The sequence below is a fragment of the Thermothelomyces heterothallicus genome (assembly GCF_042370625.1).
Source record: "Thermothelomyces heterothallicus CBS 202.75 unplaced genomic scaffold P884_scaffold_42, whole genome shotgun sequence".
Classification (NCBI taxonomy): Eukaryota; Fungi; Ascomycota; class Sordariomycetes; order Sordariales; family Chaetomiaceae; genus Thermothelomyces; species Thermothelomyces heterothallicus.
Window position 1 is genome coordinate 76,585 of NW_027192603.1, and position 27,777 is coordinate 104,361.

At 55.5% G+C, this 27,777-nt stretch overlaps 6 protein-coding genes and 1 non-coding gene across 7 annotated transcripts; 3 read left to right on the plus strand and 4 right to left on the minus strand.

The window, feature by feature from the left end:
• Positions 1 to 347: 347 nt before the first annotated feature.
• P884DRAFT_212531 (fungal-specific transcription factor domain-containing protein) lies at positions 348 to 1,905 on the plus strand (the record flags this gene model as incomplete). The annotated part of the gene is made up of 2 exons (XM_069439151.1): positions 348 to 636; positions 776 to 1,905. 2 exons carry the CDS (start codon positions 348 to 350, stop codon positions 1,903 to 1,905), a joined length of 1,419 nt encoding a protein of 472 aa, XP_069293456.1.
• Positions 1,906 to 2,698: 793 nt separating this feature from the next.
• On the plus strand, positions 2,699 to 3,470 carry P884DRAFT_232781 (uncharacterized protein; the record flags this gene model as incomplete). Its single annotated transcript, XM_069439861.1, has 1 exon — positions 2,699 to 3,470. A coding segment is annotated over exon 1 (585 nt), but the record flags the coding sequence as incomplete, so codon positions are not given.
• A 557-nt stretch (positions 3,471 to 4,027) lies between these two features.
• On the minus strand, positions 4,028 to 4,109 carry P884DRAFT_t180. Its single transcript has one exon. It is a non-coding gene; the product is annotated as a tRNA-Thr (tRNA).
• A 299-nt stretch (positions 4,110 to 4,408) lies between these two features.
• P884DRAFT_281169 (uncharacterized protein) lies at positions 4,409 to 5,434 on the minus strand (the record flags this gene model as incomplete). Its single annotated transcript, XM_069443505.1, has 1 exon — positions 4,409 to 5,434. One exon carries the CDS (start codon positions 5,432 to 5,434, stop codon positions 4,409 to 4,411), a length of 1,026 nt encoding a protein of 341 aa, XP_069293458.1.
• A 305-nt stretch (positions 5,435 to 5,739) lies between these two features.
• On the minus strand, positions 5,740 to 6,523 carry P884DRAFT_101278 (uncharacterized protein). The gene has a single exon (XM_069437023.1). The coding sequence runs from the start codon at positions 6,429 to 6,431 to the stop codon at positions 6,093 to 6,095; it is 339 nt and encodes a 112-aa protein (XP_069293459.1). The 5' UTR covers positions 6,432 to 6,523; the 3' UTR covers positions 5,740 to 6,092.
• A 331-nt stretch (positions 6,524 to 6,854) lies between these two features.
• Positions 6,855 to 7,244, minus strand: P884DRAFT_281171 (thioredoxin-like protein; the record flags this gene model as incomplete). Its single annotated transcript, XM_069443506.1, has 1 exon — positions 6,855 to 7,244. The coding sequence occupies one exon, from the start codon at positions 7,242 to 7,244 to the stop codon at positions 6,855 to 6,857; it is 390 nt and encodes a 129-aa protein (XP_069293460.1).
• A 1,367-nt stretch (positions 7,245 to 8,611) lies between these two features.
• Positions 8,612 to 9,870, plus strand: P884DRAFT_252308 (uncharacterized protein). Its single transcript, XM_069440725.1, has 2 exons — positions 8,612 to 8,987; positions 9,057 to 9,870. The coding sequence occupies exons 1-2, from the start codon at positions 8,810 to 8,812 to the stop codon at positions 9,602 to 9,604; spliced, it is 726 nt and encodes a 241-aa protein (XP_069293461.1). The 5' UTR covers positions 8,612 to 8,809; the 3' UTR covers positions 9,605 to 9,870.
• Positions 9,871 to 27,777: the final 17,907 nt, after the last annotated feature.

Below are 27,777 nucleotides of genomic sequence, written 5' to 3' on the forward strand. Positions count from 1 at the left end.
TCTTCGGGCCTAGTGACCGTTCCAGGGCTGACCTTTCCGGCGGCAACCGAGAGTGGCGGGAAGCAACCCCACGGGTTCTCCTGCACCGAGCCAAACCCTGTTCGGGCGAGACCTGGTCGGAGAAACTCGACGAAGTCCCGGGATCCGGAGCCCACCTCGTGGACATGCACTTTAACTCTGGACATGCAGGATTTCGTACTCCGTACTCCGTACACTAGCCGCATGATCACTACGACATTCACATAGCCAGTGCACCACAATATCCCGGCAGCTCCGCCATGCAAACCCACCAACCTGCGGGAAGCGAAGACGCCGCCTTAAGGTAGCAAGCTCAAGAACCCCTATCTATGCCAGCTCCTGGCCGCGGACCAGGAGCCGCACAGTCCCCGGCCTGTCACAACTGCCGCCGCCGCCGATTGCGCTGCGACCGCTCTTTGCCGTCCTGCCGCAAGTGTTTAGGCTCCGGGCAGAAGTGTCTCGGTTATGGTCCCCTTTTGCGGTGGGCGAATGCCCCAGCCGTCCGCGGCAGGCTCGTCGGACTCGGTGAGCGACTCGAAGTGTCTCGCATCAGCCCCCCTCTCCTCGACCCTCTGGTGAACCATCTCGATCGGAGAGCGCGGCACTATGTCCATCACTGTAAGTGGACCCATCCCTTCCACCACCTCCCCCCACCACCCTCCCCCTCCCCCCCCAAAAGAAAACCCCCAACCGGCCGCGCACGCACGGTGCGGTGGCCTTTGGGACTCGTGCTGAAGGTGTGTGCACCCGGATCCAGTCGCCACGGTCGTGTGCCGGGTCCTGGTCTCGTTTGATCAGGAGGACTTCAATCCGTTCCGCGTCATCATCCCGCTGGCCACCAAGTTCGACTTCCTGGAAGCCATCATCGTAGCCACCGGCGCCATGCACACCGCGGCGCTCCACGGCGCCCAGGACCAGCCGGGACGGCCCGAGATGATCGACGCCCTGGTCGCCAAGGACCGGGCCATCAGGCTGCTCCGGTCGGCCATCGACAACATAACGCCCGACAGCCAAGCCATGGTCCTGGCCGCCACCGTCTTCCTCATCAACCTCGACCTGATCGACTCGGGCAAGGGGGGTTGGCAGGTCCACATCGAGGCAGCCAGCGCCCTCATGTCGTGCCTGCAGGACCCCGCCCACGAGCTCGACCGGTCGCTCACGACCTCGATTGACGCCATCGCCGCCGACTGTCTGACCTACCGAGTCCTCGGATCGGCCATCAGCGGCGTCGCCCTGACCTCCTGGGCTGGCCGCGACCTGGCCGAGTTCTTCTCCGTCCTGCGGCGCGCCGAGGCGTACAGCTACCACTGCTGCCCGCCCGAATTCCTCCACATCCTCCTCTCGGCGAGCAGCCTGTGCAGCGACGACGGGCCCGCCCGGGTCCCGGAAGCTCTGGCCCTGATCGGCCGGGCGCGTGCCCTCGACGTCGTCGCATGGGTCCACAGCATCCGCGGCCTCTCGGCCCACGACGATCTCGATATTCGCGTCCGCATCGCCCTGGCCCACCGCGCCACCGCCTGCCTGTACATCCTCCTCGCCGTGCCGGAAGCTGCCCCCTCCCCGTCGTCGGTCGACATGCTGGTCCGGGAAGTCCTCGAGCACCTGGCGGCCGTGCCCATCGACCACATCCATCTCAAGGGCACCATCTGGCCCACATTCGTCGTGGGTGCCCAGACGGACGATCCTGAGCAGCGTGCCTGGTGCATGGAGCGCATGCAAGCCGTCTCGACGACGAACCGCTGGATGTGTCCTTGGGGGTATATACGGACCGCCGTTCGAATGATGCAGGATCTATGGGACGCGCGAGATCGAGAGCCCGCTAAGGGCGGTAGGAGGAACTGGTTGCTCGAGCTCAAGAGTATGCGGGAGAAGTGTCTGATCGTTTGAACTTCTCCATCATGGACACGTTTCTCAGCCGCCGGAGAGGGGAGAGGGCCGAGTGTGCCGATCACAACAGGGTTCACTGGTGACTTGTCAACTTCAAGGAGGGCATGAGAGTGCATGAGTTGTCACTCCCTGGATGGCTCTCCGATCGTCGAATCTCCCCGTTCCACTAGGAAGAGGAACAACAAGGAACGGGGGTGTTTCGGTATGCGGTGGCCTAGGGTAAGATTACACCATGTCTGTCAAAAGTTGTCCATACCGGGTGCCGCCAGCTCTCGCGTCTCTTTGACGTGTTTCGCCGCGGGCGATCTCGCCGAGCGGCCCGCTGCCGACTTGCCGAATCCCCATCATCTGATAGTTGAGGAGCACTCGTCGACTGCAATGGTGCCCCTCCGCCTTACCCCCCACCGCGTCACATTCTATCATTGGCCTGGAACAGCCAGTGACAAGCACGGGTTGAAGTTGCTGCTGCAGCTTGCCATGATCGCAACGGGGGATTGGGGCTTCCTGCATCGTTCTGTGCGACGCTCCCACGTTGCGATAGGATCGCCGGGACGCAGCGAACCCTCCAGACACTGTTGCATTTATGGCTATCTGCAGCCCTGCTTTTCTCAAGACGCAGGCTCGAATTGGTCAATTCTCCAGAAAAAAAGTTTTCGTCGGCACCCGCGATACCGGTTGATAACACCTGATATGGGCACGCAGCCGGCCCCAGAAACAATGATTTAAAGAAGTCTGGGACCCTCGTGGTCTGAGGCAGTCCCGAGGTCGTGCTCAACCCTCTTTCCTTCCTTCCCCTCCGGCCATCCGGGGCTTATCTGATGACCTATACACGGCAACCTGCTCCTGCCCTCCTCCTTCCCCGCCCCCACCCTATCCTTCCTTCCACACTGCCCAAAGCCCCAACCCATGACACCTAATGCGCCACGGGAACTCCTTACGTAGTTCCGCAGCCCCGCAGTTCCGCAGCCCAACCGTGCCCGATGTACCTTCCACAGCCGTTGCCTAAATCGGCAGCCCCTGACAACAGCCACTCATCAGCGGCCGCTGTCAGTCCCCTCCCCAGCGACGGCTCGTTCCGGATCACATCAGAATCCGAGTCCGCATCCGTGACAATACCGCCACCAGCCACACGCGGGTCTCCGCCACACCAAGCTCTCCTTGCTCTCGATCGCAACGAACAGCACCAGCACCATGCCGCCTCTTCCGAAGAGAACCTTGACCAGACACCACAACCTCCTCTCCCCGTCCACCCCTATTACCACGCTCTAGGCCCACCACGGCCCCTTCCCTCGCCCCCAGGTCATGATCGGAGGGGACGGAACGTGCACGGGCGGCCCTTGCTGCTGTTGCGGCAGCAGCTGCAGGCCCGCGAGGCCGGGACGATGCGGACACAGAACGTGACCATCGGCATCGTCGTCGGCGTGCTGCTGGCCGTCTTCCTTGCCGGTTTCTTCTACTTTGTCTGGCGCTACCACCGGTCCATCCGCATCCGCCGGAGGGGCGGCCATCACCGGCGTACCTCCAAGGGCTCGCGCAGCTCCGCATCTCAGTCTACCGGTGCTGCTGGTGGCGGCGGCGGTGGTGGTAACTAATAGTTTAAGGTTTTGGAGGTGCGGCTCTGGTGGAAACGACAACAGCAACAACAGCAACGACCCAAAATTAAAAAAAAAAAATTAAAAAAATAAAAGGGAAAAGGGGAAAAAAGGAGATTTGCGCTAGGATGACTCGGATGAAGAAGGGATGGCTGGCGTGGCAATTGACGGGAGCATCAAACCAGGTTGAGCTATCTTCTGGGTATGTACAAGTGTAAGATGCAAGAGTAGTACGGAGTGCGAAAGTGGTTGACGTGAAGTACGAAGTCAGACACACATATTAATTATGTTTTTGGGTATAACATAATTATAACTAAACTATCAGGAATTTGGCAAACAGCAGAATCCTGCTCTTGTCAGCATGAATCTCCCCTCAGCCACTGTTAGAGCAGTGCATATCGCGCTCGATAATTAATATCCTCTACATGTTCAGCTCCGTCATCGATGAGCAGACGGGCAAAAAAGGGAAATCGAAGGACGAATGTCCCGTATAATTATTGGACGGCTCTCGTCGTTCAACCTCGTAACTTTGCCCACAGCCAGAATCGAACTAGCGACCTTGTCATTGCCTAGCTTTACTAGTGACACGCTCTACCACTGAGCCATGCGGGCTTTGTCGTTTAAAATAAGGCACATATTGACAGTTGATGTGGTGGGGACGCGGTGGAGGTTGCGTTTAGGGCTGTCCTAAGCGGGTCTCGAAGCACCTAATCAATTATCGCACCCGTCTTGGCGGCAGGCATGTAATTACCAAGTAGTGAGGCCTCAAGACCGCCCGCGCGCTGTCCGTGTTGATGGTTGCTAGCAAAGGTCGCATCCTGGGGGAGGTTAGACGCCCGTTTGGACGCCCTTAACAACCCGCCCTGAGTGTCAAGCGGGGAGTTATTCAAAACTGGGCAACGGCAGCTGCGTTAACAGTACATTGGTTCAGGCCGACGAGCGCGCTGCATGCTCTCGTCGCGTCGCCGGCTCCGATGATGTCCGGGCCGTTCCTCGGGTTGTTCATGGCTCCGGCCGTGCTCCCTATGATTCCGATATCTTTCACTTCTTGGGACTTGTTCTGACCGCTCCAGTCCCCCCTCAGCTCTTGCTCTGCCCTTGCTCACCTTCCTTGCCTCCTCCGTTCGCGGTTTTCTTTGTCGTTCTCTCACCCAATCCCGAACCCCACCCTCACTCCGTTCTCTATCCTTCGTCCTCTCCCTGGTTAATGTCCTCTCTCTTGGCCTCTCCCAAGGCCTCTCCCTGGGCCTCTCCCTGGGCCGCTCCTTTCGCCCCGTTTCGTGAACCAAGCTCGGGTGCAAATTTCGCATATTGTTGATGCTCACTTGCAGATTGGCAAGCGAGCCGCTGAGCCGATCCGCGTCCGTTAGAAGAGCGTCACGAACCGCGCAGTCGCGGTGAGAGGGGGGCGGCGCAGAGTAGGCCAGGCGCCTGATGGAGTCGAACGCGCTCTGCAACTCCGTCGTGACGCTGTCCAGCGCGGCCGATAGGTCCGGGTCAACCGCGCCCGCACCGACGTCTTGCCCGGGCTGTGGCTTCCCTTTCGCAGCAGACCTGCTTCCACTTTGCGTAGCGGCGGCGGCGGCAGCAGCTTTCTTCTTCTTGGCTTCCTTTCGACGGCGGACCAGGGCCCGGATGCCAAACCCAAAAGCCCCGACCACGAGCTGGCTGATCAAGGCGTGTACGTCGCCACTTTCACTGCGCGGCAAGTCACGGCTGCTGCTCCCTTTGCTTTCCGAAGATGGGTCCCTAGTCCTGGTGCGACTAGATCTGGGGTGGGCACTTCGAGATCGAGTCTCAGATTGTGCCTGTCGCTCGCTGAGCTTCTTGACAGTATACGAGAGGACTGCGCGGCCAACTTGTTGCAGAATCTCGGGCGGCTCTTTCGAGCCTTCCAACTTGGATGAAGCCCTTGGCGAGCGACGCGAATTAGCCATCTTGCTCTGTTCCGGATCTTGATGCCGATTGTGCGATCCTCCGGATCGCTAATTGATCGATGGTGCGATGGGAGAAAGAATGTTGGAGAGGGCAATCTTGGGACCCTAATAAGGTACCGGTCATTTTCCTTCAAGGAGTAGTGCCTCTCAGCACGGTACGATGATCCCGTCTTTATTGCCTGCGCTTTATGCTTCCTGCTCCATGCGATGCGCGGGACTCGTGGTCGCGAGGTGTGACGTCGCTCGGGTCAGTCAGATGCATCGCGTGACCAGGTGACCAAGGCAGCACCACCACCCACCACCACTTCAACTACCACCGCCATCACCACCACCACCACCGGGTCTATCCATAATAGCCATCCGTGGAGCCAAGCCACACATGCGCAGCCGTATTAACAGCGCCACTGTTGCAGCATTTCCATCCTCCAGCCAGGCGGGTCAAATGTGTTGCTTTCATCCCCCTTAACTCCACCTAGGATTCAGAAGCAGTTAGCAAGGCTTCTTGTCACTATTACATCAAGTCAGAAATTTCAGTCATTTTAATGGCCAAGCCGCTCACTGCTGCCTTTCTAACCGCTGCCGACTTGCTTGCTCCGAGTCCCTGCTAGCGTCAGGTTCCGGTCGTCCCTTTGAAGGGACCCTACCCGGGGCCTAAGACTTACAGGATGGATAACTCGAGCCGCCCATTTATCCTCGCTTGCATCTTGACATCAACATCCAGATCCATGTCAAGTCTCACTGCCGGGGCACCCCCGCCGTCACTTCGATGCTGTGCTTCCACGGCCGCATCATGGCTTCGCAACACCTGGGTCTCTCGATAAGGCCTAGACTGCGAAAGTTGGGTATCGCGCTCGAAGCTCTGAGCTCTTGCAAGACTTCTGTCCTGTTGCTGTTGTTCTGTTGCCTCTCTGTCCTCCGTCTGCGTCGCAACATCCACAACTGGCTCGCTGGCCCGACCTGGCTCCATTTCCGAGCCCTCCGTCGCGCATTCACTCATTGTGCTCCTTTCTTAGCGTGCCAGGAGAATGCCCATGTTCGGCCAGAGTCGCGTAGTCAACAGAACTGCGTGGGGGCGTAGAGGAGGACAGGAACGTGCTTAAAAGATAGCTGACTGGGTTACCAGAAAGTCGCGCGTTCTGGCGGACAGCTGTGGAACAACGATACGACCGAGTCGTTGGAGAATGACATCACCTCAGGTCCCTGACGTCGATCCGCCCGATCTGGCGTCAGGGTCCAACCACGGCGCGAGAAGTGTTTGCAGTAGTCACAAAAAGCAGAGGCGTGAAAAGGCAACTTCGAGGGCGGACGACGGGATTCCTATTGTGATTCTGCTGGGCAGGCTCTCAGATAAACCGGGGCGGTGCTTCCCAACATTGCCGAAATCTGTTGTTCATGTGGTGGCCGCGGTACCTTTGAAGTGTTATTTTGCGGCGGCAGCGTCGGCCTTCTCTTTTGCAAGCCTCCCCATTTTCTCTACCGCCTGTGTCAAGGCCGGCAAGTTCGCGCCTTGTATTCGTTCATTGGCGTTGACGGCGACCTGCTTGCCCTCCTTGAAGAACATAAAGGTGGGCATTGCAGCGACCGAGTACCTCTGGGCAACGGGTCGGACTTTGTCGACGTCCACCTTGGCGAAGGCAAGAAACCCGGGAATCGAGAATGTCGACGCCATCCGGAGAAAGTGCGGAGCGATCATCTTGCATGGCCCACACCAGTCGGCGTAGAAGTCGACGACTACGTATCGCGTGCTCGCGAGGAGCGAGTCGAAGTCACTTTCCGAACCGACATGGTGGATCGCGTGGGATTCAGACATGGCGCGAATATGAGGCACTCGCTATCGGGGGTCGAGAGGTACTTTAGCAAGGCGAAATCTACTGTCGATGGCAGGGCAGGAACGATGCTGGGCCGAATCGGAGGGGTAAGACTGATGGGGACCGGTCGGGAGACACGCGATGTGCGGGGGTAGTGGTACTGGGTCGCCCAGACGCGGCCCTGGAGCCCAATCGGAAACAACCCTAACCCTCATTAACCGGCCCCCTCCCCATCCAGACCAAGCTCACGAGAAATTGGTAAAGGTTTAACAAGCAGCAACGGGCGGCAACGAGCATCTGTTGAGAAAAAAAGCAACTGTAGAATCTCCGTGGGAATAACCAAAAGGGGATAAGCCTTCCTTACCGCCAGGTAAGCAACAGGCCTTTTGAGTCTTTAGTCTCGGTTCACACTGTATGTACAGAACCGTCACTATGAAATGGGTTGCCAGGAGTTGGAGCAGAAAAAAAAGCAAGTCGTTCTCGACCCACGCCACTTGCATGTCCAGTGTATGTACATACACTAGGAATAAGAGGCGGCTTCAATAGTGGTGAAGGAACTACCTAAGTCTTCGAGAAAGCTGCTGATCTGCACAGAAGTCCACAGTCATTATTCTGCTTGCAGCCAACTCTGTCAAGCGATCAAGCGCCAATGTTCTAAAAAAAAAAAAAAAAAAAAAAAAAAAAAAAAAAAAAAACCTAGCAGGTAAGCTCTCTGCAGCGGAGCTCGGATTCTCGGGAGCGGTCTCATACATACATTGGAACGATGCATGGGAACTTTGAACCACTGGAATGTACTAATGTTGAGAGGCTGTATGTATGTACGTGGCCACTTAGGGAATAACATCACTTGTCTTCCTCCGGTATCCTACAGCTAAGTGTGCACAGTGGCTGTAAGAATGCGCCGGGGAATACAAAGGCCCGACCTTGGCATAAGATAAACGCGAGGCTCGGCGCTAACTGACCTCCATGCATCAACGAACAAACAGGGAGTGTTTGACATCCTGCTCCCACATACACTGTGCCCTGCCTATCTCACCTTAGGATTGTACCTTGACGGCTCAGGAAGATTGACGTGAGCCACAATGCTTTTGCAGCTACCATCAGTTCCTTTGCTTCCTTCCGTTTGCTTTCTTTCTTGGGCCTGATACAGTCTGCTGGCTATTTCCCTACCTGGGTACCTAAGGTGTCTAGGAGATAAGGTAGGTACCGACTTACGTACCATTTATGGAAGTTACCAGGGAGCCAAATGCCGCTAGCATGCACACTCATCTCGCAGGAAGCAGTCGCATGCCGGCGAGGAAACGCCAGTCAGGGAAAGAACAAGAGGGGCGTTCGGAAAAGAAACATCTTAACTTTCAGGTTCCCGTTGCAGAAAATCTTCGCAGGCTGCCGCTCATAAAACTGGAGGCTTCCGCCTTCCACTCTTCCTCAAACTCTCTCCTTCCCAACGTTCCCCGGCACATTCTTCCCTCCCAAACGCACCCATCATTCTGTCTGCGTGTCGTTTGAATCATCTCAAGCAACGCCAGATCAACACTCTTTCCCAAGCTTCGAACCTGAGCACACCATGACTTCTCCCGCTGATCCCCACAGCAAGTGCTTCTCGCACATCAACGGCACTAGCGACCAGCTTAGAGATCGCCTCGCCGTCTCGGAGCTCTGCAAGGGCTGGCCCGTCTACCGTGACGCATCCGAGTGGAAGAACTACCGCAACCTGTTTACTGAGGATGCCACAGTCTGGACTAGTAAGTCATGAAGGCATCATCTCGTCCCGGCCGCGGCACGCTCTGGCTGACCAGTTTCTACGTGGCTAGCCTGGAGCGGCCCCCGCCATGTCGACGACTTCATCGCCATCTCCAAAGCAGGAAAGGAGAAGGGTGTCTTTATCATGCACCGCGAGTGCGGCACGCTGGTCGAACTCAACAGCTGCAACCGCCGCGCCATCGGCAAGATGAAGGCGACCATCACGCACCGCTTCAAGTTTGACCCGTCAACGGGCGGCCCTGGCGTTTCTCCAGTCACGGAAAATGCCGAGTTCGACGTCGACTGCGACTGTCGCTTCATCTTCTTCTGCGAGAAGAACCCCGCCACCGATGAGTGGAAGGCAAAGTACGTCAAGCTGTTCTATGAGAAGGACAAGGTTGTTCCCGTCGACGGTCGCACTGCTCCCGTCTTTACCAAGGAGGAACTCGACAAAATTCCCGCCGGTTACAAGTATCTCGGCGCTGCTCAGGCGCGTATCGGCTACCAGATCGACCTGGACCTGCCCACCGCCAGTGGCGAGCTGTTCGGTCGCATGTACGCGGAGATGGAGAAGTGGCTGGACGGCAAGCCGGTTGACCTTTTTTGGGAGAGCAAGTGATGGCGCAGAGTACCTTATCTTTCAAATATCAGGCAAGGACGCTGGAAGCCGGCTAAGGAGGTTGATACCCGGTGGGCAAAGGGCATCCGTTTCGATTTTACGGGCGTTCAGCGTCATGTTCTCTCTTCTCTCCAGACCTCGGGGTTCGAATGCCTGTGGAGGTAAGGCTCATGGCTCATGGGAGTTTAGGTCTCTTAGAGCGTGCTCGTTCACTCTGTGTTCAAACATATCAGAACTGGTTGCTTGAACGATGCCATTGTGACACTACATCTGCCGTTTCTGCACGATCTGAACCGGACTTTTGGATATGAACAGCACCAAGAGATATGCATACCGAAAAAGCGGTGCTCCGGGACATTCCCTAATGGCCAAGCTTCTTCCGATGTCGGATCATCCGAAGCATTTTTTCTCATGGAGTCACTCTGGCCAAGTCACCCATAATTCTGCATGTGCTTCCTTCTCATCCCTTGTACACAAATTCAAATTGGTCGTTACTAAACATAATGTCTTACTTCATACCAGGATTGATTGCTCGGCATGCAAAAGCCCCTACCTCTACGGCTGGCCGATAATGCCGTGAATCAACGGGTTCTAGCCCGGGAAAGACATGGCTTCGAACCTAGAGCGAGGGCGTTGTACAAACAAATAAAGCCTATATCATTTATGAAACTTAAAGTGTGACAGCCATTTTCGGACATCCATTCTCTACTCTTACTGGCCTTCTTCATACCCTCACTTGAACGTTGTAACAATCTTCACGAGACAACTTCCCAGGTGATCAACGGGTTAATTATACACCGACATCCTAGTTGCTCTGGATGCACAAAGGAGAGGAATCCAAAAGGAACTTCTCAGTCACTTTATCCTTTATTGTTATTATTCTTGGTAGTTTGTCTATTTACTTTGTATAGTTAGTCATATACAGCTCGGAGTCAAAACGTTCTATAAGCAAGAAAGACACAACAAGAGAGAGCCTAGCAGCAACGACAAGTCCGTCCCAACTGTGGCCGAGCTCAACTACTACTAGTAGAACCCAACCCAGCCACAACAAGTCGTCCAGGTCGCAGGGCCTTACTCTTCAGACCGTTCTTTGCCAACCACATTGTTCAACAACCCGTTCGGTGAATGGACAGGCACCGGAAGTAGTAAGCCATGGCCCAACCCGGCCTGTCACGGAATCCCTTCTAAAACATGCACAGAGACCACATGACTGTACTGGGTACCCTGACATAGTAGGTGCATTCCTTTTGAGGCAGAGTTCCTCGGCTTTTTCTAAATGATGGCGCACCTGGTGGTGTGGCCTCAAAGACACAAAGTGAGACTGGCGTACATACATGGATAGTAATTAATACTATTCTGGACTCACCGCACCCCATATCCATGCACAGGCACTTACTAGCCGCGAACCAGAAGAGTCTGGGGCATGCATGTATGCATGGACATACGTCCGCATGTATGTCCGTTGTGTGTATGTATAATTATACATAGCGTGTCGGTTCTGCACGCCAAAGGGGCTACACCGCCTTTAACTCCCAGGCTAGAAGCCCACGTATGAAAGACGTGGCGGCCTTGGCTTGACTGTCGACAAGAGCCCCCGGTTTCTGTATCTAGTAGCCGGCATATGTAAGGTAGTGTTAATAGATGTGATGCCCCGGAACGAGCTGTCCCGTGATGCGCACCCTCCCCACCCCCTTCCCACCCTTTCTTTCTTTCTTCCATCCCCAACGTTGCGAATAGCACGACCCCTCTGCAAGTTTTCCGAGGCCTAGACCTTGCATTGTTATGCCACTACCTTGCTACGCTTAACCGATTACTCTTTCAGTCCACTTCTGAGAGAGAGCTCCTCGAGTGGTGATGGCACACGTGTGGATCTAGGCCTGGATGGAGCATGAAGCAAAATATCGGTGTCCTGATGCCTCCAATGGTTCTGTGTGAATATCCAGCCCTCGGCCATGTTGTTTTCCAAGCAGAGCAAGGTAGCAGATTATCTATTCATCTTCTGGGCGGGTGATCATCGGGGGAGCAAAAAAGCAATGCAAGGGAGAGAAGCGGTGGTGTGACATGGACTGACAATATAAGACACATGTGGATACACATGGGCAGTCAGCGGTATAGAATCAGGGGACATATGTAAACACACGCCCCAGACCATTGTATTCACCCCAATGTTCTAGTTCTCAAGACCAAGTACACGCAGTACCCCGAACACATCCGAACGGTGTCTCTTCTAAAACAGAATCCACCAGTGAGCCCGCTCCACACATCATGTACATCTGCACACATGTCTCCACCCCTCGCAACTTTTTTCCGCTCCGCGTCGTGTCGTCAACGGTATACATCATGGTCCATCACGACAGGAGGCTATGCGCCCAACCAAAGTCTAAATTGCAGAAGCCGATACATGAATGTCCGTGTACAAGATTGGGGGGGTATCTATCATCAGTCATAACCATATCCAAAACAACATGTGTCCCAACAAAAACATGAGTCAGAAAACAGGGGGGAAAAAAGATCAGCCAAAAAAGGAAAAGAAAGAAAAGGAAAGGAAAGGAAAGGAAAGGAAAGGGAAGGGAAAAAAAGCAACTTTTCGTCATAGACCATGCCACCCATGTTGAACAGAGCCGAAAGTCACAAAGAGCGTAGGAGAGATACCATGATGAAGGAATTAAAGGGAATAATGCTCCGAGGAGAGAACGACAGAAATGGAATAAAACAGGCAGGAAATAATAGGAGCGAAACAACGCAAAGAACGCAAACCCTTGCTTCCTTCTTGAGGCATGTCACGTAACAAGCTTTTCGCGCCCATCCCGGGCACCCAGGGGGCGCCATTTTCCCTAGAATCCCGCCACAATAGAGATGGAGCCACAATAGACATGGAGCGGCCATTCAAGTTGCCGGCCGCACCGTCGTAAATGAGGATGCAACCGAGTCAACCGACGTCCGGGGACTGGGGTTCGCACTCGAACTCGGCGTGGTAGTTGCGCTGCCGGACCGAGACACGGACTTTCTCAGCTTCAGATCGCACCGCCGGATAAGTTGCCTGCATTTGTTGTCCACATACCCCCGTTAGTGGTTGACAAGCAACAACAATGGGGGTTGGGTGACGGCTAAAAGGGCGGGGTCATTGGGGGGTGGGCTGAGGGAACGGGCATCAGATGGCAGCGGCAATCTGGAGCATCACTGACAGAGCGCCCCTGTCAGCGGGGTTCCGCACGACCACGAGTTGCTTGTCCTTTTTGCTCCCCCCAGTGCTGCTGTCACGGTCCTTCTTCTGCGGAGAAGAGTTCCGGGATCGGCTGGCTCGGCGGGAAGCCGAAGCGAGTTGGTCGATGCGTTGCTGGAGTTCGATAATCTGCCCCGTAGCGGCGTTGTAGGAATGGGTCATGATGTCGAGGGATTGTTGAAGGGTGTTAACTTGTTGCTGCGTGGCGCCGAGCTGAGCCGATAAGGCTGTGTTGCCTGCCGTGAGAGTATTGATCTCGTCAACACGCCGCGAGATCTCCTGACCTTTCGCTTCCAGTTCAGCGCGCAGGGCGGCTGCCGCCGCGTGAGGATCCTTCGACAGCTCCGCCTGTAGCTGTGTGATTTGACCCTGTAAGGAGGAAATCTTGGCCTCGAGTTCGGACTTGGCTGCCTCAAGCGGACGGAGTTTGTCTGCCTCCGCTTGCACCTTGGCAATCTTCGCCTTAAGGGATGCTGTTTGACTCTCAAGCTCGGTAACCTTGCTTTCCGCCGCAGCCTTCTCGCCAAGTAGCCCAGGAATCTTCTCGGCATCTTGTTGAAGCGCGGCGATCCTGCCCCGAAGCTCGGCATTCTTGCCCTCGACTTCCAAGATCCTGCCCTCCAAGTCTGCAGCTCTGCCCGCAAGCGCAGACGTGGCGACCTCCAGGCCAGGGATCTTGTCTGCTTCGGCTTGTAACGCGGCCTTCTCTCCCGTGATCTTGGCAATCTCCTCCTGGGCAGCATTGAGGGCGTCGCTGACTTTGGCCATGTCTTTTGCCAAGTCAAGATTCTGGCTCGCAAGCGAGACGTTGGCGTCCTTCGCACCGGCAAGGTCTGTGTTGAGAGTGTGAATCTGGGCTTGAAGCTCGTTCACCTCAGCGTTGGCATCTCCGGCTTGCTTTTGCAACGCGGCCTTGTCAGATTCAAGGCTTTCCACCTGATTCTTGAGGTTGGTAGCTTCGGCCCTGGATGTCGACAGCTCCTTCTCAAGAGAGGTAACTTTGCAGTTGAGATCCAATGTAGAAGCCGTGAGAAGCTCGACCTGCACGTTGAGATTGGCGATTTCCTCCTTGGCCGCCTCGAGCTCGGCCTGAACGCTGACTTTCTCCTGCTCCACGGATGCCTTGGCTTTCTCTAGCTCAACAACCCGGTCTTTCGCGGCCTCATGTTCCATCTCGAGTTCCTTCCGCAGGGCAGCCTTCTCCTCCACGGCAGCATCCCGAATCGTTTGCTGCCGCTCCACGGCAGCCTTTAGGTCTTCCTTCGAGGCGGCCAGATGCGCGTTCAGGGTAGCGATCTCCGTTCTGAGTTTCGCATGATCAGCAACCATGTCGGCAATCTCCTTGTCCTTGTTGTCGCGCTGCTCCTGGAGAGCGTCCCTGCTAGTTTCGAGGGCGGCAATCTGGTGAGCCAAGAGCTCCTCGCGTTGCTTCCGGTCGGCTTGGAGCTTCTTGTAGTCATTTTCCAGCGTGGCAAACTGTTCCATGACCCGCTCTTTCGACGTTTTGATTTCATCCCGCTCTTTCTCGGCTTCCTCGAGCATAGCTTTCTGCAGCTCCATGGTAGACCTGTACTCGTCAAAGACTTGCCTGGTGGCCTCCAGCTTCGATTCCAGGTCCACCTTGCTGGCTCGTTCGGCGTCCCGTTCCTTCTCTGCGTCGTCGAGCATAGCCCTTTGCAGGTCGAAGTTGCTGCGGAACTCATCAAAGAGTGCCTTTTGCCTATCCAACTTGTCGAATGCTTCTTCCTTGCTGCTGCGCTCGGCGTCGAGCTCTTTCTCGAGGGCGGTCTTCTCCTTATCGAGAGCGGTGAGACGCGAAGACTGGTTGTCAAGCTCCCTCTTCAGCTTTGCCTCGCTCTCTCGCAGCGTCTCTCGCTCTGCCTCGAGCAGTTCGATCTTGTGCATCAGGCTCCGCTCCATCTCCAGTTGGTAGCGCTCAAGCTCACGAGCATACCGAGACTCGGGTGTCTCGGAAGTGAGTGGGAGCATTTTGATCTGAAGCGGCTTGTTCCCGCTCTTGACGACGGTCCGGTCTGCGGTCCGGTCCGCGGTCCGGTCCGCGGTCCGGTCCGTCTCGGAGACTGGCTTTCCCCGGATGCTCAGCCTTGGCTTGGCTTTGCGCACAGGCTGAACGGAGCTGGCAGTGCTCTCTGAACCAATGACGCTGGGCGTGAAGTGAACGGATGGTGTCGACTTCTTCTTAGTCTCGGTGGGGGTCACATCACTGGCACCGGAATCCGAGGGGGACGAGATAATGGTCGTGGCCTCCGTGGTGGAGGACAGGTCCGAAGACTCCGACACGGATTCGGTCTCTGCGTCTGTTGTGGTATAGTGCTTCTCATGGTGGTCGTATTGTTCGCGGCGGTCATGCGGTCTGCTGTCGTGTGCATACTGGGGGCCCAGAACGGTGCGAACTGGAGGCACACGATAGACGGATGGAACGCTCCCGGACGATGCCCGCGACGGCCTCAGGCTGACGACCGCTTGACGCTCTGGGGGGATCGCTGGGAATTTGGCCTTGAGGACTCTCCTGGGTAGAAAGCTTGGCGGGGCGGAGGGCAGCGGTAGTGGCGGTGGTGGTGACGGTGGCGTCGGGGATCCCAGGTCAGAGTCGCTTCCTACCGCGGGCAGGTTGGATGATGTGACAGAGGTGTCCGAGTTCCGGCGCGGCCTTGTCGAAGGACGGACGGATTTCCTCAAGATTGACTTGGCGGGCATTTTGGGCTGTTCTTTCTGACCGTCACGCTCCTGTTGACGGTCCGACTCCCACTGCGGCCACTCGGCAGAGCGTCCGGAGGTCCGCGACCCGGAGCCGGGGGTCACGGAGCCCCCTGTCCGTGGGCCGAGGGATTGTCTCTCTCTCTCCATTGGGATAAGATTATGATATGGAAAATGTGTGTCTCGGTGCTGTAATGATCTCAATTCGAGGTGGTCGTCCGTGTTCCTCGCTTCTGTCTCCTCGGGTCGCTCACGTCGCTATCGGATTGTAGTAATGGTGTGGCTTAGGAGTAATGCAGTCACAGACGGGCATTTCGGGTTGGAATTCTCGGTCTTTTGGACGAGAATCGTGTTTGTTGTGCGCACGAGAGAGACGAGCCAGGTCGAGTGATGCAGGGAATGGGGACAAGCGAAGAGGACAAAGCAGGCTAGAGGTAGGGTGTGCAGCAGAGCGTGATTTTGAGGGCAACAGAGATGGGGCGTCCAGTGGAGAGCCGCAACACAGCAGTGTCCGCATCCAGCCCTGACACGCCCTGGCGGGCTCTCACTGGCCCTAACAGACGCCGGGCGTTTCGCTGGGTTCAGTGGGAGCGAAATTCCGTTGTGTAACTACCCGGCTTCACCGGCTTGACAAGGGTCTATGAGAGCGTGACTCACCCCAAATGTGGCTAGTCAGCCTTGCGAAAAGCTGGAATGAGTTATCCATTGAATCGGAGGGCTTGCATTGGGCATGGACATGGCCTGGCGGCGCGGTGAAGTGTCGAATCGGGTCGGGCCTTCGGGCTCGTTCTGCGTTTGTGCATGGGCACAACACTCAGGGCGGGGAGAGAGACCAAAGCGGGAACTACCCAGATGAGACCTGACGCGAAACATAGCCGGAACTCCAGGCTCACCGGGCATCCCTTCCATGCAATGCGATGTCGAGCTCCGCCCGACTAAGGCGCGTTTAGTTGCCACCGATTGCCAAATCACCAGTGGCAGGGCAGCATCGGGAAAATTGTCGCTGGCCGATGGCTGGCTGGTTGGTCCATGCTTTGCGTGTTGAGATGTTGTCATTTGCTACGCCCAAGTGCGCAGTAAACCGGTGTGGCAATTGACAGATTGTCAGGGGCGGCAGCCAAGGCTGGCAATCATATTTCTCACCAGGCCGCCGCATTGAACGCAAGCGGGAAGGCGCTGCCAGTGTGAGACCTGGGCCGGGACGTTAGCTGGCCTTGGCTCCTTCCACCGCTCACCTCAGTACGAAGTAGTGCAGTTAGTGTATGTAAGTGGTGTGTAAGTAAATAACGTTACAACGACCTGTAAACAAAAACGTCAGCGGCTGCAGTGGATTGCGGGCGGGAAAGAGCGGGGCCGCGGATGGGACCAATGAGAAAAGGATCATTGAGGCGGAAAGTCCCACTTTTGGGCATCATTGGGCCACGACATGCTCGACGTGGTCCCGCACAATTCGCGATCTTGCAACTTCGTGCCTTCCCCGGAACGCACAGCGCAGGCAAATTGACTCTTCACTCCGAGTCGTGGAAGAGTCACTTTCCTGGAGCCACGGCAGGGCAATGCGCAGAGCTGGAACTGCACCCCCTTCCAAGCTAAGACTCACTGAATGCCCAGGCTCCCTGACGTTTCCTTGCATCACCAACCCACTGGACCATGTGTGTAAATGGAAATACATCCTATATACACTCCCAATGTTGCCTGGGCTCCAACTGCGGCGTTTGCCACCTCAACGCGAGCCCAGACTACACCAAGCTCTTCAAGTTTGTGCGGTTCCTGGATCCAGCCATCGAATGGATCTCCCGCATGTTCCCCATGTCATTCCCGCCAAATACGGTTTGGCAAAAAACGTCAGGGCAGGGCAAGGCAACCACTCGTTGAGACACGGTGGGACCCTGTGAGGCACAACTCAGAAGACGCTCTTCATGCTGGCCGAGGCGGAGTCAGCTGGGAACACAAACGCGCAATCTCGTGAGATAACGGTCAGACCAGACACTAACGGCCGATGATGAATGTCAGCCTAGGAGGCAGTACGTACTAGGCGTCTAGTCTAGCCCTGTTGAACGGGTATATCCCTCTCCTTCACGTGGCCAAAGTTGCTGCCAAGTAACCCCTAAACCGGACATTGGAAGCGGTGGCATCACTGCCTAGGTATGCAGGTAGCTGAGCGAGACCACCTGGATGGTCCTACACTGGGACCACTGACAGGGAGCCGACCCTAGCCTGCTCCGCGCACTACCTGACGCGGTCTTATTGGGGGAACCCCTGACTTCCAGACAGGTCTAATAGTGTACGAACCGTGGCAAGTAATTATCCACTACAGAGCAGTCCATAGGATAGTCCGTGGTTGTTTTGTAGTGTAGTTCGGATGCCTGCAGGTCTGCACTCCGCTCTGAAGTGCTGTCGTTTGCCCTGCAAACCAGAAATCAAACACAGCTTAATCTAACGGTTGGTCACGTTTTCCCCTTGCGTTTGAAGTTTGGTAGCATCGAGAGCTGCAGCGACCCCCGGATGACTTCTTCTAAGTGGTCCCTTTCTCCTGTGCTCGCCTAGAAGACCAGTGCTGCTCTCTGGCGCCCCTCTCCCCCGCGCTGGTCTTGGATGTTAATTGGCGGCCATCTATCTCCAGGCATGTACGTAGTAAATAGCAACAGATTACGGATTACGTGATGGGAGACTCTTTACTAACAACGGTAAGATTTTATCCCCACACCCAGGCGGTGAAGGGCCTAGGCCCATATGTGTCTCCCCACGACACGTATAATAGGCCGCCCGTCCTCCCCAACAGATTGCTCCCGTCTCTCGTGTTTGGATAGGGATTCCCGCCACCTGCGTCTCGCCGCGTCTGCCTGCGAGGCCTCCCCAAAGGGATTGATTTATTTCACAAACCGTGACTAGGGCGGCTTGACCCGGACGCATGGCCGCATGGCCGCAAAACGTCGAATGGGGTCATGACGAGAAACTACGTGTACGCATGGGTATTCCGTCGGCTGGGCCGATTTGAGCCGCTTCCGAAGGCAGCATCGCGGACAGCTGTCCCCCGGACGACTCGGAGAGAGAGGCGGTCGAAAGAGGCCCATGAAAATAATGGCCGAAGTGAGGCGCTTGGACGGCCAGCGTCAGACGAGGAGAGGCCGCGTGGTAGGAACGCTGCGCGCAGACAGATCGATTAGGATCTCCAGTATGCCGCTTGCCATAATTATGCAAGATGGGGTTTGGTCGATTTCCGGGTCCGGACTGCCAACGCATGCAGCTTCGCGGGAGCGGTGAGAACCGCAATGTCTTGGAGCCGCAACGGAGCCATGGCCCTTAGCTCGGAAAGGTGATGGTGATGCTAACTGCTCGCGGAACCAAAATCGTGACAGCGAGTCCGTGAAATAGGATTTGTAATATTTTGCGATCCGAGAGAGGCTCAACAGGGCGGTAGTCTCGAAGGTGAGCGGTGCAACATCCTCTCAGGCTGAAAGCACTGGGCTCCTAGCACTCCTAACGCTCGAAGTACTGTGCCCAGGCGGTAGGTCCCGACGAAACCACAAGTTATTAGCTTTGTATTCTTTATTTTACTTCTATTTTTATTTGGTGGATATGGCACTTGGCTGGAGTGGTATATTACCATGGTAGCCGAGTGTCATTCATAACTAATTATGAAATATGAAACATGAGTGAAGAGCTCATAACTTCTCACATGGTCTATGACCATATGACAACGTTCATGAGTCGGTTAGTACATCTGAAAAGTTGTGATCGATCTTGAAATCACTCTATATGAAGCATCCTTTGAAACCGTGTAACATTCTCTATCAGAAACTCAACCATAGCTAGGGGTAGTGGTTCCTTTGCTCACATCTTGAATTCGGTTAAACTATTTAGCACTTTCAACTGCTTTTGCTTCCAGGGGAGTCGTTTGTGGGAGACAATATTTGAAGACCCAGACACTTTTCTTTCATAAGCACTACTGAACATAGTAATGATTTCAAACGTTCACTTAATAGTAAACTGAACCCGCTCCGTGATGCGCCTGGAGTTCCCGTCGTCTAATTACTGAGCTTGGATTTCAAGCACAAGCTCAAACCTGATCTTGTGCTTCAGAGTGCTCGACACTCAGCGCACTGGGGAAAGTAACAAGCACAGCAAAGTAAAGGGGATTTCACAACCTCGTTTCTCATTTTCTTGGTCTCTGGAATCGGGGTGCCTGCGACCAACGAAACCTACAGCCATCTAAGCAGAAAATTGCCAAAGGAGCCCTCAAGTTTATTGCTGACATACAATGCCTACCGACTAGGGTACTTAACATGCGAGCTGAGTTCTACCGCCCTTGGGAACTGGGTATAGAAAGCGACACCAAAGGGAGGTTGCGAAAGAATGAGCGACTCGACTGCATCTTGGCCCACCATGATCGTCCTCGTTCCAACCTCGGTACGTAATTATGCCTTGATAAGGCCTTCGAATGACAGGACATTCCCGAACCAAAGTCGACTTGAAAATTCACGGATATCCAGCTTATCATCTGCTAAATTTGAGCTTTGCTGGCTTGATCTCCGCCCTCTTCTCGATTCTCTTCCCGCTACTCCCGATTCTCTTGCCACTTGTCCCCCCCCCCCCCCCGGGGCCCCCCATCTCTCAAAACAAAACGTAGGGCTAAATGAGGCTGATTTGGACAAACGACGTCCGTGAAGGTGCTCGAAGGATTCGGCTTACTACGGAACCCTGCCGAGGACATAGCTTGAGGGAGCCTCTGGAAGTCAATACTTCCTAGCCAGCCTGAACTCGCCGTTGTGTCACAGCCCGATGAATCGTAGCCCCAGGCAGCTGCATGGCTATCGCTCCCGCCAGCGATGGGTGATCTCCGAGATCGATATATGACCAGCCAAGGTTTCGTAAGAGCCACCATGGGCCACCAACATTAGAATGGATCGCATTGCGTAGGCGATACAACAGTCTCTAATTAATGCAGCGCCATTATGCCTACAGGGCGTTCTCACCAATGGCCTCAATAGAGGATACGGGACACTTTCGAGCCGCCGTTGTGACCAATATCGTCTTCTTTCACGATGCATGTGCATTGCACTCAGCCATCTCACCATTTCGAGTCTGACACGGTCGTCCATATGCCGTTCCCGTAGGAGGCACGTGAACTACGGAGCAGAACCCTTGGGAGTGAGAGTCACGAGAGTACGCAGAAAACCGCAAGGCAACAATCAGAGAGCCGAGGCAATGCGATTGGGCACCCACGGCTAGTGCGACACGGCTGGGCAAGATGATGGGCAGAGAGTGCTTGTGAAAGAAATCCTAGACTGGCAGGAGGATTGTTGCACTGACTGAGCGCACTGTTCGCCGGGTTCCTTCAGGAGCGACTTCCCAGCATGACTGGACTGGATTTCCAGATCAAAATAGGCCGTCTTGGCAGTTACAGGAATCAGGGGCTTGTGCTGCCCGCGGACGCCATGTTGCAAAGCCATTATTAGGTGAGAAGCAAGATCTACGTCGGGGGGTAAGTACGGGTGCACGTTATTCGACGCCACCATTGAGATCCTCAAGGCATCTCGGCGGCGCCTCAGAAGGGGCACATAATCCGGACGGAAAAGCTAATATCGGAATGCTACAATATGACTCGGTCTAGGTGGTGGCGCAATGCGTGTGTGTTTGTTGTCGCGAGCCGAAGGGAGGCAGTGATAGCCTGCTGTTTGTGAAGGTACAACGAAATGGGCTGCTCGATCGCAAAACGCCTTGCTTCCGAAGTGCGACCGACGCACCGTGTTTCGCTTTCGCGACCAATGCCGGGGAGCTTTGGTTGCGAAGCGATACGGCATGAGAAGGGTTCCTCTGGACCTGGAGCCGAGGATGGCAGGCCGGATTGGCAGAGGCCGGGAAATGGGGTTTCAGCACGGTTGCGTTGGATCCCCATCCCGGGTCGCACTCCGAACTGAGCCGGAATGGCGCCGGATCCGAGTGGGGCAAGAGTGAAGTAGCTTGCTCGGATCAACTTGGTCGTCGGTTGAAACTTAGCCTGTATTACGCTGCCGCCGGCTGAGGTGTGCTATAGGGGCAAAAATCCAAAAACTCATAAGCGCAAGGATGACGTTTTAGGGAGCATCTGTTGTGCCGTGAGGCTGCATGTCGTCTGCGGCCGGCACCTTTTACGGTGTCGTTGGAAGTGCTAAATGAGTGAGATGTCTCAGGAGCCGCTGTTGGGCGGAGCAGGCGGGCAGCCTTGACCTCGACAGTGCTTGGGGGCGTGTGTGTTTGAATCACCCGGCGAAGTGTCCAAAAGCTCTCCGGTCCACCGCACTTAACGTGGCGAATAGTGGCGGAAGAACACAAAGGTTGCAGACATGGTTACCCGAGACACAAGCAGCCGAGGCAAGAGTTACCGCGGATTGAAGTGCGTTGCGCGACTCATCAAATCGCCTGTTCGGTCAAATGAAAGATGCAGAAGGTAGACAGCCCGAGAGTTCGGCTGCTTATTTGTGACTGGGAGCGTGGGGGGGAGGGTTGGAAAGGTGTGGGCGGATGCGGGCGCACCAACCCTCGCGTTGGTTTTCGTGCCGTCACAGTGCTGACGCTGGGTCAGGTTGCCAGCAGTGTCGTGATGGGTTGTTGGCCCATTTAGGGCGGCAATGGCAGACACTAACCTTGCAAGCGCATTCCGTACATTGAATCTAGTAAGTACGTCCGTACTGCATGTGGGATCAGACGGCGTCTCAGGGCGCTCGCGTACCATTGTTTCTTACTACTGATAGGCCGCAAAAGCGCAGTATGAGGCAGGCCGCGTGGAGAGAGGGGCTCGTGCGTTTCTTGCCTCTCTCATCTCCCGACTTGGAAACGGAAGCCAAAAGAGGCGAACGCTCCGTTTTTTACAAAATTTGTTGCACGGAAGAATCCGTGCAGGGGTAGTATGCGGGACTTCCACCCTGCCTTCCAAAAACATTCCTTGCGGATCGCAGTTCCTGACTTGCACACGCCTTGACACCGCAGCATGACCTTCAGCGCTCAACTTATCGGTGGAGGTATGTAATCCGTACATACCTGCTTCGGTCTGGTGCTTCGGGGGATTTGAGGAGAGAGAGGGAATGGGGATGCATCCACAAACGGAAGTTGACGGCGTCAATATGTTCGGTGACGCATGGAAGGATCATCCTTGCCCTCGAGTACATACTACAGTAGTAGGTTGCAGATCAGGAAGAGGAAGGAGGGTCAAGGCCACTGTAAGGTTCTTGCTTCACTACCAACCGGGAACCTCGCGGTTTCAGTAGCTCCTGCTATTCGAGCTTCGAATTTCTACCGACGAAACAAGGTCCCAAAATTCACGACAAAGGTAAATAAATTGCCACTAAATAAGAAGACGAGGCATTACACAACAATTTGACTTATTACGGGCATCCACCATACAGGAGTTTGTGCTTCCTGCAAATGTCGGCAGCAGTCTGGGCGTTCACTTAACAAGATACGGATGAAGAGGTTATCTAACGGACGCTTTGGGATCGTTTGATCCCATCATTAAATACTGCGAAATTGACAAAAAGCAGAGGTCGGGGTTGAAAAATAGCATGGGCATTCCCATTAGGTCGCCCGGGGAATTCGTTTGCATCGAGCCTTGATGCCTCGCGCACCATGCCATCCTCACCATCCCAAGAAGGCGCTTCTCATGTCCCCTCTAGTCGGAACGCAGACGGTGCTGCATATCAACCCGGACGGTTGCAGCATGCGAAACCTTGACCGATGGCGGTGGAAGGGGGAGGAGGGGTTGCAGCATGATTTCTTTTAAGTCTTAGTCGCGGCGGGCCCAGTTCGTGTGGGGCGGGAAACTTGGAGAGACCCGACACCACCACGAACACAGAATCCACAATTCCGTACAGGCAACGAGCCAGCCAGCCAGCCAGCCAGCCAGCCAGCCAGGAAGCCAGCCCGTCAGCCGGAATCAGCCAGTCAACCAGCTAGAGCCGTAATGCTTACATAGTAGTGCGGGCAAAGAAGAGGAGTTGTTTGACGATCGGGCGCAGCACAATGAACAGGCCAGCGTGTGGTACTTTCGCTCGACGATTGCCAGCTTGTATTACCGTCTCTCGCGTTGGCTTTTTTAGGGGCCAGCTTGCGCGGTCTTACCGACGGCATTCTTCAAATCGTCGCCCACTTACAGCCGCCAGCGCTCGTTTGACTCGGTCGAGCCAAGCATACTAGTTACTAGCTGGACGAGTGGAGGTGTCCTCTCAGAAGGCCGAGATCGCAGTTTAGTGCATTACCAGGTGAGCCCATTTTCTCTTTTCTTTCTCTTCGTCCTTCTCACGAGCTGATGTTGCAGGACCGCGCGCCCGGAGCTTCCGTCTCGCCAACTCTCAGCAGCCCGCCGCGAAGGGACTGCCCCTGAACCGCAGCGCCGAACCCCAATCAGCGCTGCCAGGGCGGGGCTCGCCGGCGAGGAGCTCCGCACCCAACAAAAACTTCGAGTTGGATGGCCGAGACCACGGACATTGCGGTCTCCCCACCAACAAGCCCCAACCTTCCTCATGGTGATTGCCACACGAAGACATCCGAGTCGTGGTCGTTGTGTGTGTCGTACTGCGTAGTGTACTTTCCCGTATGTTCCGGCATATAGGTACATACATTATGGAGTACGAAGTCCAAAGGCGGCCAGTTGCCGCTCACAGCCCGTTTGGGACGAAGGGAGCCTGCGGCGCCGAGAAGCATCTCTAAATCTTCGTACTTGTGTGCTGGCTCAGACACAACCATCCCGCATGCCGTGTTTTCCGCGATGCTTCATCCTTGCTCGATGCTGACTGCTGGTTGGCATCCCTAGTGCGGCGTAGTGTCCCGGATGGGAGTGTTCGAGATGCCAACCGAGCAAAGGAAATGCCATCTCTGGAGACGTCGGCTGTATACTATGTAGAAGACAAACCACCACCCTTGGTACCGCTCTTCTGTAACTGGCTCTGGACCAACCATGTGAGAGACATGGTCTCTCACCAAGCCGCTCGCTGGGTTGCGGCGGGCCTGCTCCGGGCTTCGTACAGTAACCCCCCCATCCTTGTTTGGGCGCCGCCTCTTTTTCTTCTTCACCAATATATATAGTAAACTAGTTATTTTAGTGTCGTCAATTGTACATACGGATACGAATACTGCAGTGCGGGATCAGCTATCTGGGCCGTGGCTGGTTTGCTTGTTCGCTCGGCGTTCTGGGATGGACATTTGGCACAGAGCTTGAGTAGTCCCATAGTCCCACATCGCACAGTGGTGTCGAAGCGACGAAACGCTGCGCTCAGGTCTGGTGTGAGGCCTCACGAAGCAAAAGGCCAGCCAACCTGGTCCTGGGCGCCAGTCCAACGTGATTCTGTCACCAGGAAAAGCAGGGTTTTGCTGTGCGACGCCCGAATGACGAGGAGGCACCTGAACTCGCCGGGCACCCGCTTTGGCTTTTGGGGGGATCCACAGCGAAATTTGAGCGGCAACCTGCTACTCCTTATTCCGTATTGACCTCACACACATCTTCTGATCCGCTTGGCCGCCACGGCTTGCATGCCGTCTCTCTCTTTCCCGCATATCGCTTGCTCCACCACTTCCGGCTCGAAATTTAGCAACGGGTTTGCCGGAGCGGGGTTGGCATGATCACCATCGACGACCCATTGCCACAACACACATGAAGAAGTGGATGTACCACCAGTGGCTTGACACCTTGGTTCTGGGTCGCATTCGCGAGAAATGACACAATCACTTGGATCCCGACGCTCGTCGCGCGAGCAGCTGACGTGCCACAGGCCAAAGCAGAGAGAGTGGTGTATGGATTACATTACTCGGTAGCACCGAGTAGTTAGTGCACGGAACGGAGAACGGAATAACCAGACGGAATAATGCCTGCTCACACACAGTTCGTTATCGGAGCTGGTGTCTAATGGGTGTCAAGCCGGGGTTGTCGGGCATACGCCGAGTCTCAGGCTCACGAGAGAGTTGTTGGCCCGTCATGCCGCGGCTCGAGGGTGCTCAGTGCTTAATACACTACTCCGTACCGAATCCGTACACACTATCCAATCTCCTCCGTGCAGCTGTTCGTCGGACCAGCCCCTGGTGCGAAGTGCGAAGTACGGATTAATGGAGACATGTTTCTCGAGGCGGAACAGCAGGGTGTTCAATCGGTGTGATCAAGTCACTCCCGGTTCGAGGTACGAGCTGGGTTTCAGATGACCGCCCAATGCCAGGTTCCTGACAAACAGGCACTCTCTGCTGGACACACACAAAAGTCACGAGCCGGTGGTCGTCTCTCTCCCGTTGCTCATCGGCGGCGCCACACCGACGATAAAAGTTTCCGTCGAATTCGTTTTAGTTATTCCCCGCACCGTCCCACCGCGAGCCCCTTTCGTTTCCTTTGGTCACTGCGAATCCTGTAATCCGTAATCATTTCCCCTTCCGTCTTCCGAGCCGAGAGTGTCGGCCGCAGGGAGGGGGAGAAGGCACATGAGCTCCAGGGGGGGCCGTTTGCTGCGCACGCCGGGCGATTTCTGGAGTTGTTCCCAAGACCGGCCGCTCGGATCCAAAAAGGCTGCACCTCCGGCGGCGAGTTTGGTCGGCCGCGTAAGAGGAAGGGGCTTTTTCTTTTGGGGGCGAGCCCCCCTCCCCTCCTCCCCCCTTCCATGCTGGTTGTGGCACATTGCCGAAGGTCGAGACTGTTACCGCGCACTGTGCGGCATGATTCCATTCCTGGCTGAGAAAACGGATCCCAGATCCTGCGCCCTGCAGCATGCCACAGCCCGACCGGCGGATTGCTGTGCAAATCGTTCAATAATGACACTAGTGTAGGTCGTGAAAGAGTACTCTCTACCTTGCTTGTTGTAGTGTAAGGTACGAAGAGTCAGTCAATGTTTAGTAGGCGAAATTCCGGATTCGCGCCAGCCAGGCGGCCGCACCTTCCAGGTTGTTCTGCTGCGACCTTCCCTCCGGCCTCAGCCCAGACAGACCCAGAGTTTCGCAGGCTGCACCATCTAGGCGGGATCAGCAAAGCAACATCGTTCACTGGCTGGCGTCTGCCAACCCGCATTGGGCGAAGAGTCTCAGCAACAAAAGACGCTCGCAACCGTTTGGCTCCCCTCTCTTCCCGCCTCTCCAAAAAGGGATGGAAGGCGAAGACATGGACCAGGGAAGCCAAGCCCCAACAGGACGCAGATTGACAAGCGATGGGTCCGGTATCTACACTTCGCGAATGGGGGCTGATAATCGGTTCTTTGGTTGTTCGCCTCGGGAGTAAAGGGTGGTGGAGAGAGCACTTCAATTTGCTTACGCTCAGTTCGGGAAAGCAGAAAGGAAAGAAAGATACAATGCCGTCATTTTTTTTGGGATGCGCACGATGGAGTCAGTGTACCGAAATACAACCCTATTTACTCCGTATTTACTCCGTTTTCCTGAGCGACAAAATCGCTTGCTTGGGTTCCTGATCCCTGCAGGGCCAGTTCGCTGCTCAAACAATCTCACCACTCATCCACCAACGATCAGTGGAACCAGGGGGCAAGCCCGTCCAGGTTGCAACCACTGGCAGTGGCTCGGCTGTTGGGCGCTGGTCAAGCCATAACTAAAGAGTACACTACGGAATGATGTTTGACACAGCACAGGGGCGCCTTGCGGACCCACTGTTCAAGCATGCTCGACATGCGATGGCCGTGTGTGTGTGTGCGCGCTGTTGAGGCCGCCCCTCGTCGTCAACCAGCTGGCGCAGCTCGTGTGATGTTTGGAGATTGAAGGAATGGGGGTCTCATTGCGGCGTAGTGGAGAGGTTCGGCGGGCAAGGAGTGAGGGTGCGTCAATGCTGACGACAAAGTCACCTGCCGCAACTTCTGGAACGGCCACTGAGAGCGCCGAGAATCGCGAAGTCGAAGCGAAATGGAGCGCAACCCACTCGCTAGCTACAACTAATCCAAGTACGGAGTACCTAGCGTTAACTGACCTGGTGTGGATGTACATTTACTGGGAGAACGAAAGTAGCAACGCCCTGGCCGAATGAAAAGTTCCAGCAAATCCGGTGGCGAGCCCAGACCCGAAATGCACCATTGCCAATCCCAAGACAGCCCAGAAAAGCGCAGGAACGAACGGCGCGGTGTACGGAGTACAGATGGCACATGCCTAGCCGAAGGAATGGAAGGCTGCCGAGATAAAAAGAAGGCGAGCTAAACCGTAACAGGCCTGTGTGCGCCAGAGAGAGGGCCTGGCTGGATCTCGAAAGAGGAGGCTGCTGCCCGGCAGGCAGGGTTTTGATTGGCCG

Excerpts from the sequence above, each read along its gene's own strand:
- P884DRAFT_101278 (XM_069437023.1), bottom strand. The coding sequence starts at position 6,431 with ATGAGTGAATGCGCGACGGAGGGCTCGGAAATGGAGCCAGGTCGGGCC.
- P884DRAFT_252308 (XM_069440725.1), top strand. The coding sequence starts at position 8,810 with ATGACTTCTCCCGCTGATCCCCACAGCAAGTGCTTCTCGCACATCAAC. Across the intron at positions 8,988-9,056 it reads GGATGCCACAGTCTGGACTA|CCTGGAGCGGCCCCCGCCAT; the intron begins GTAAGTCATGAA and ends CTACGTGGCTAG.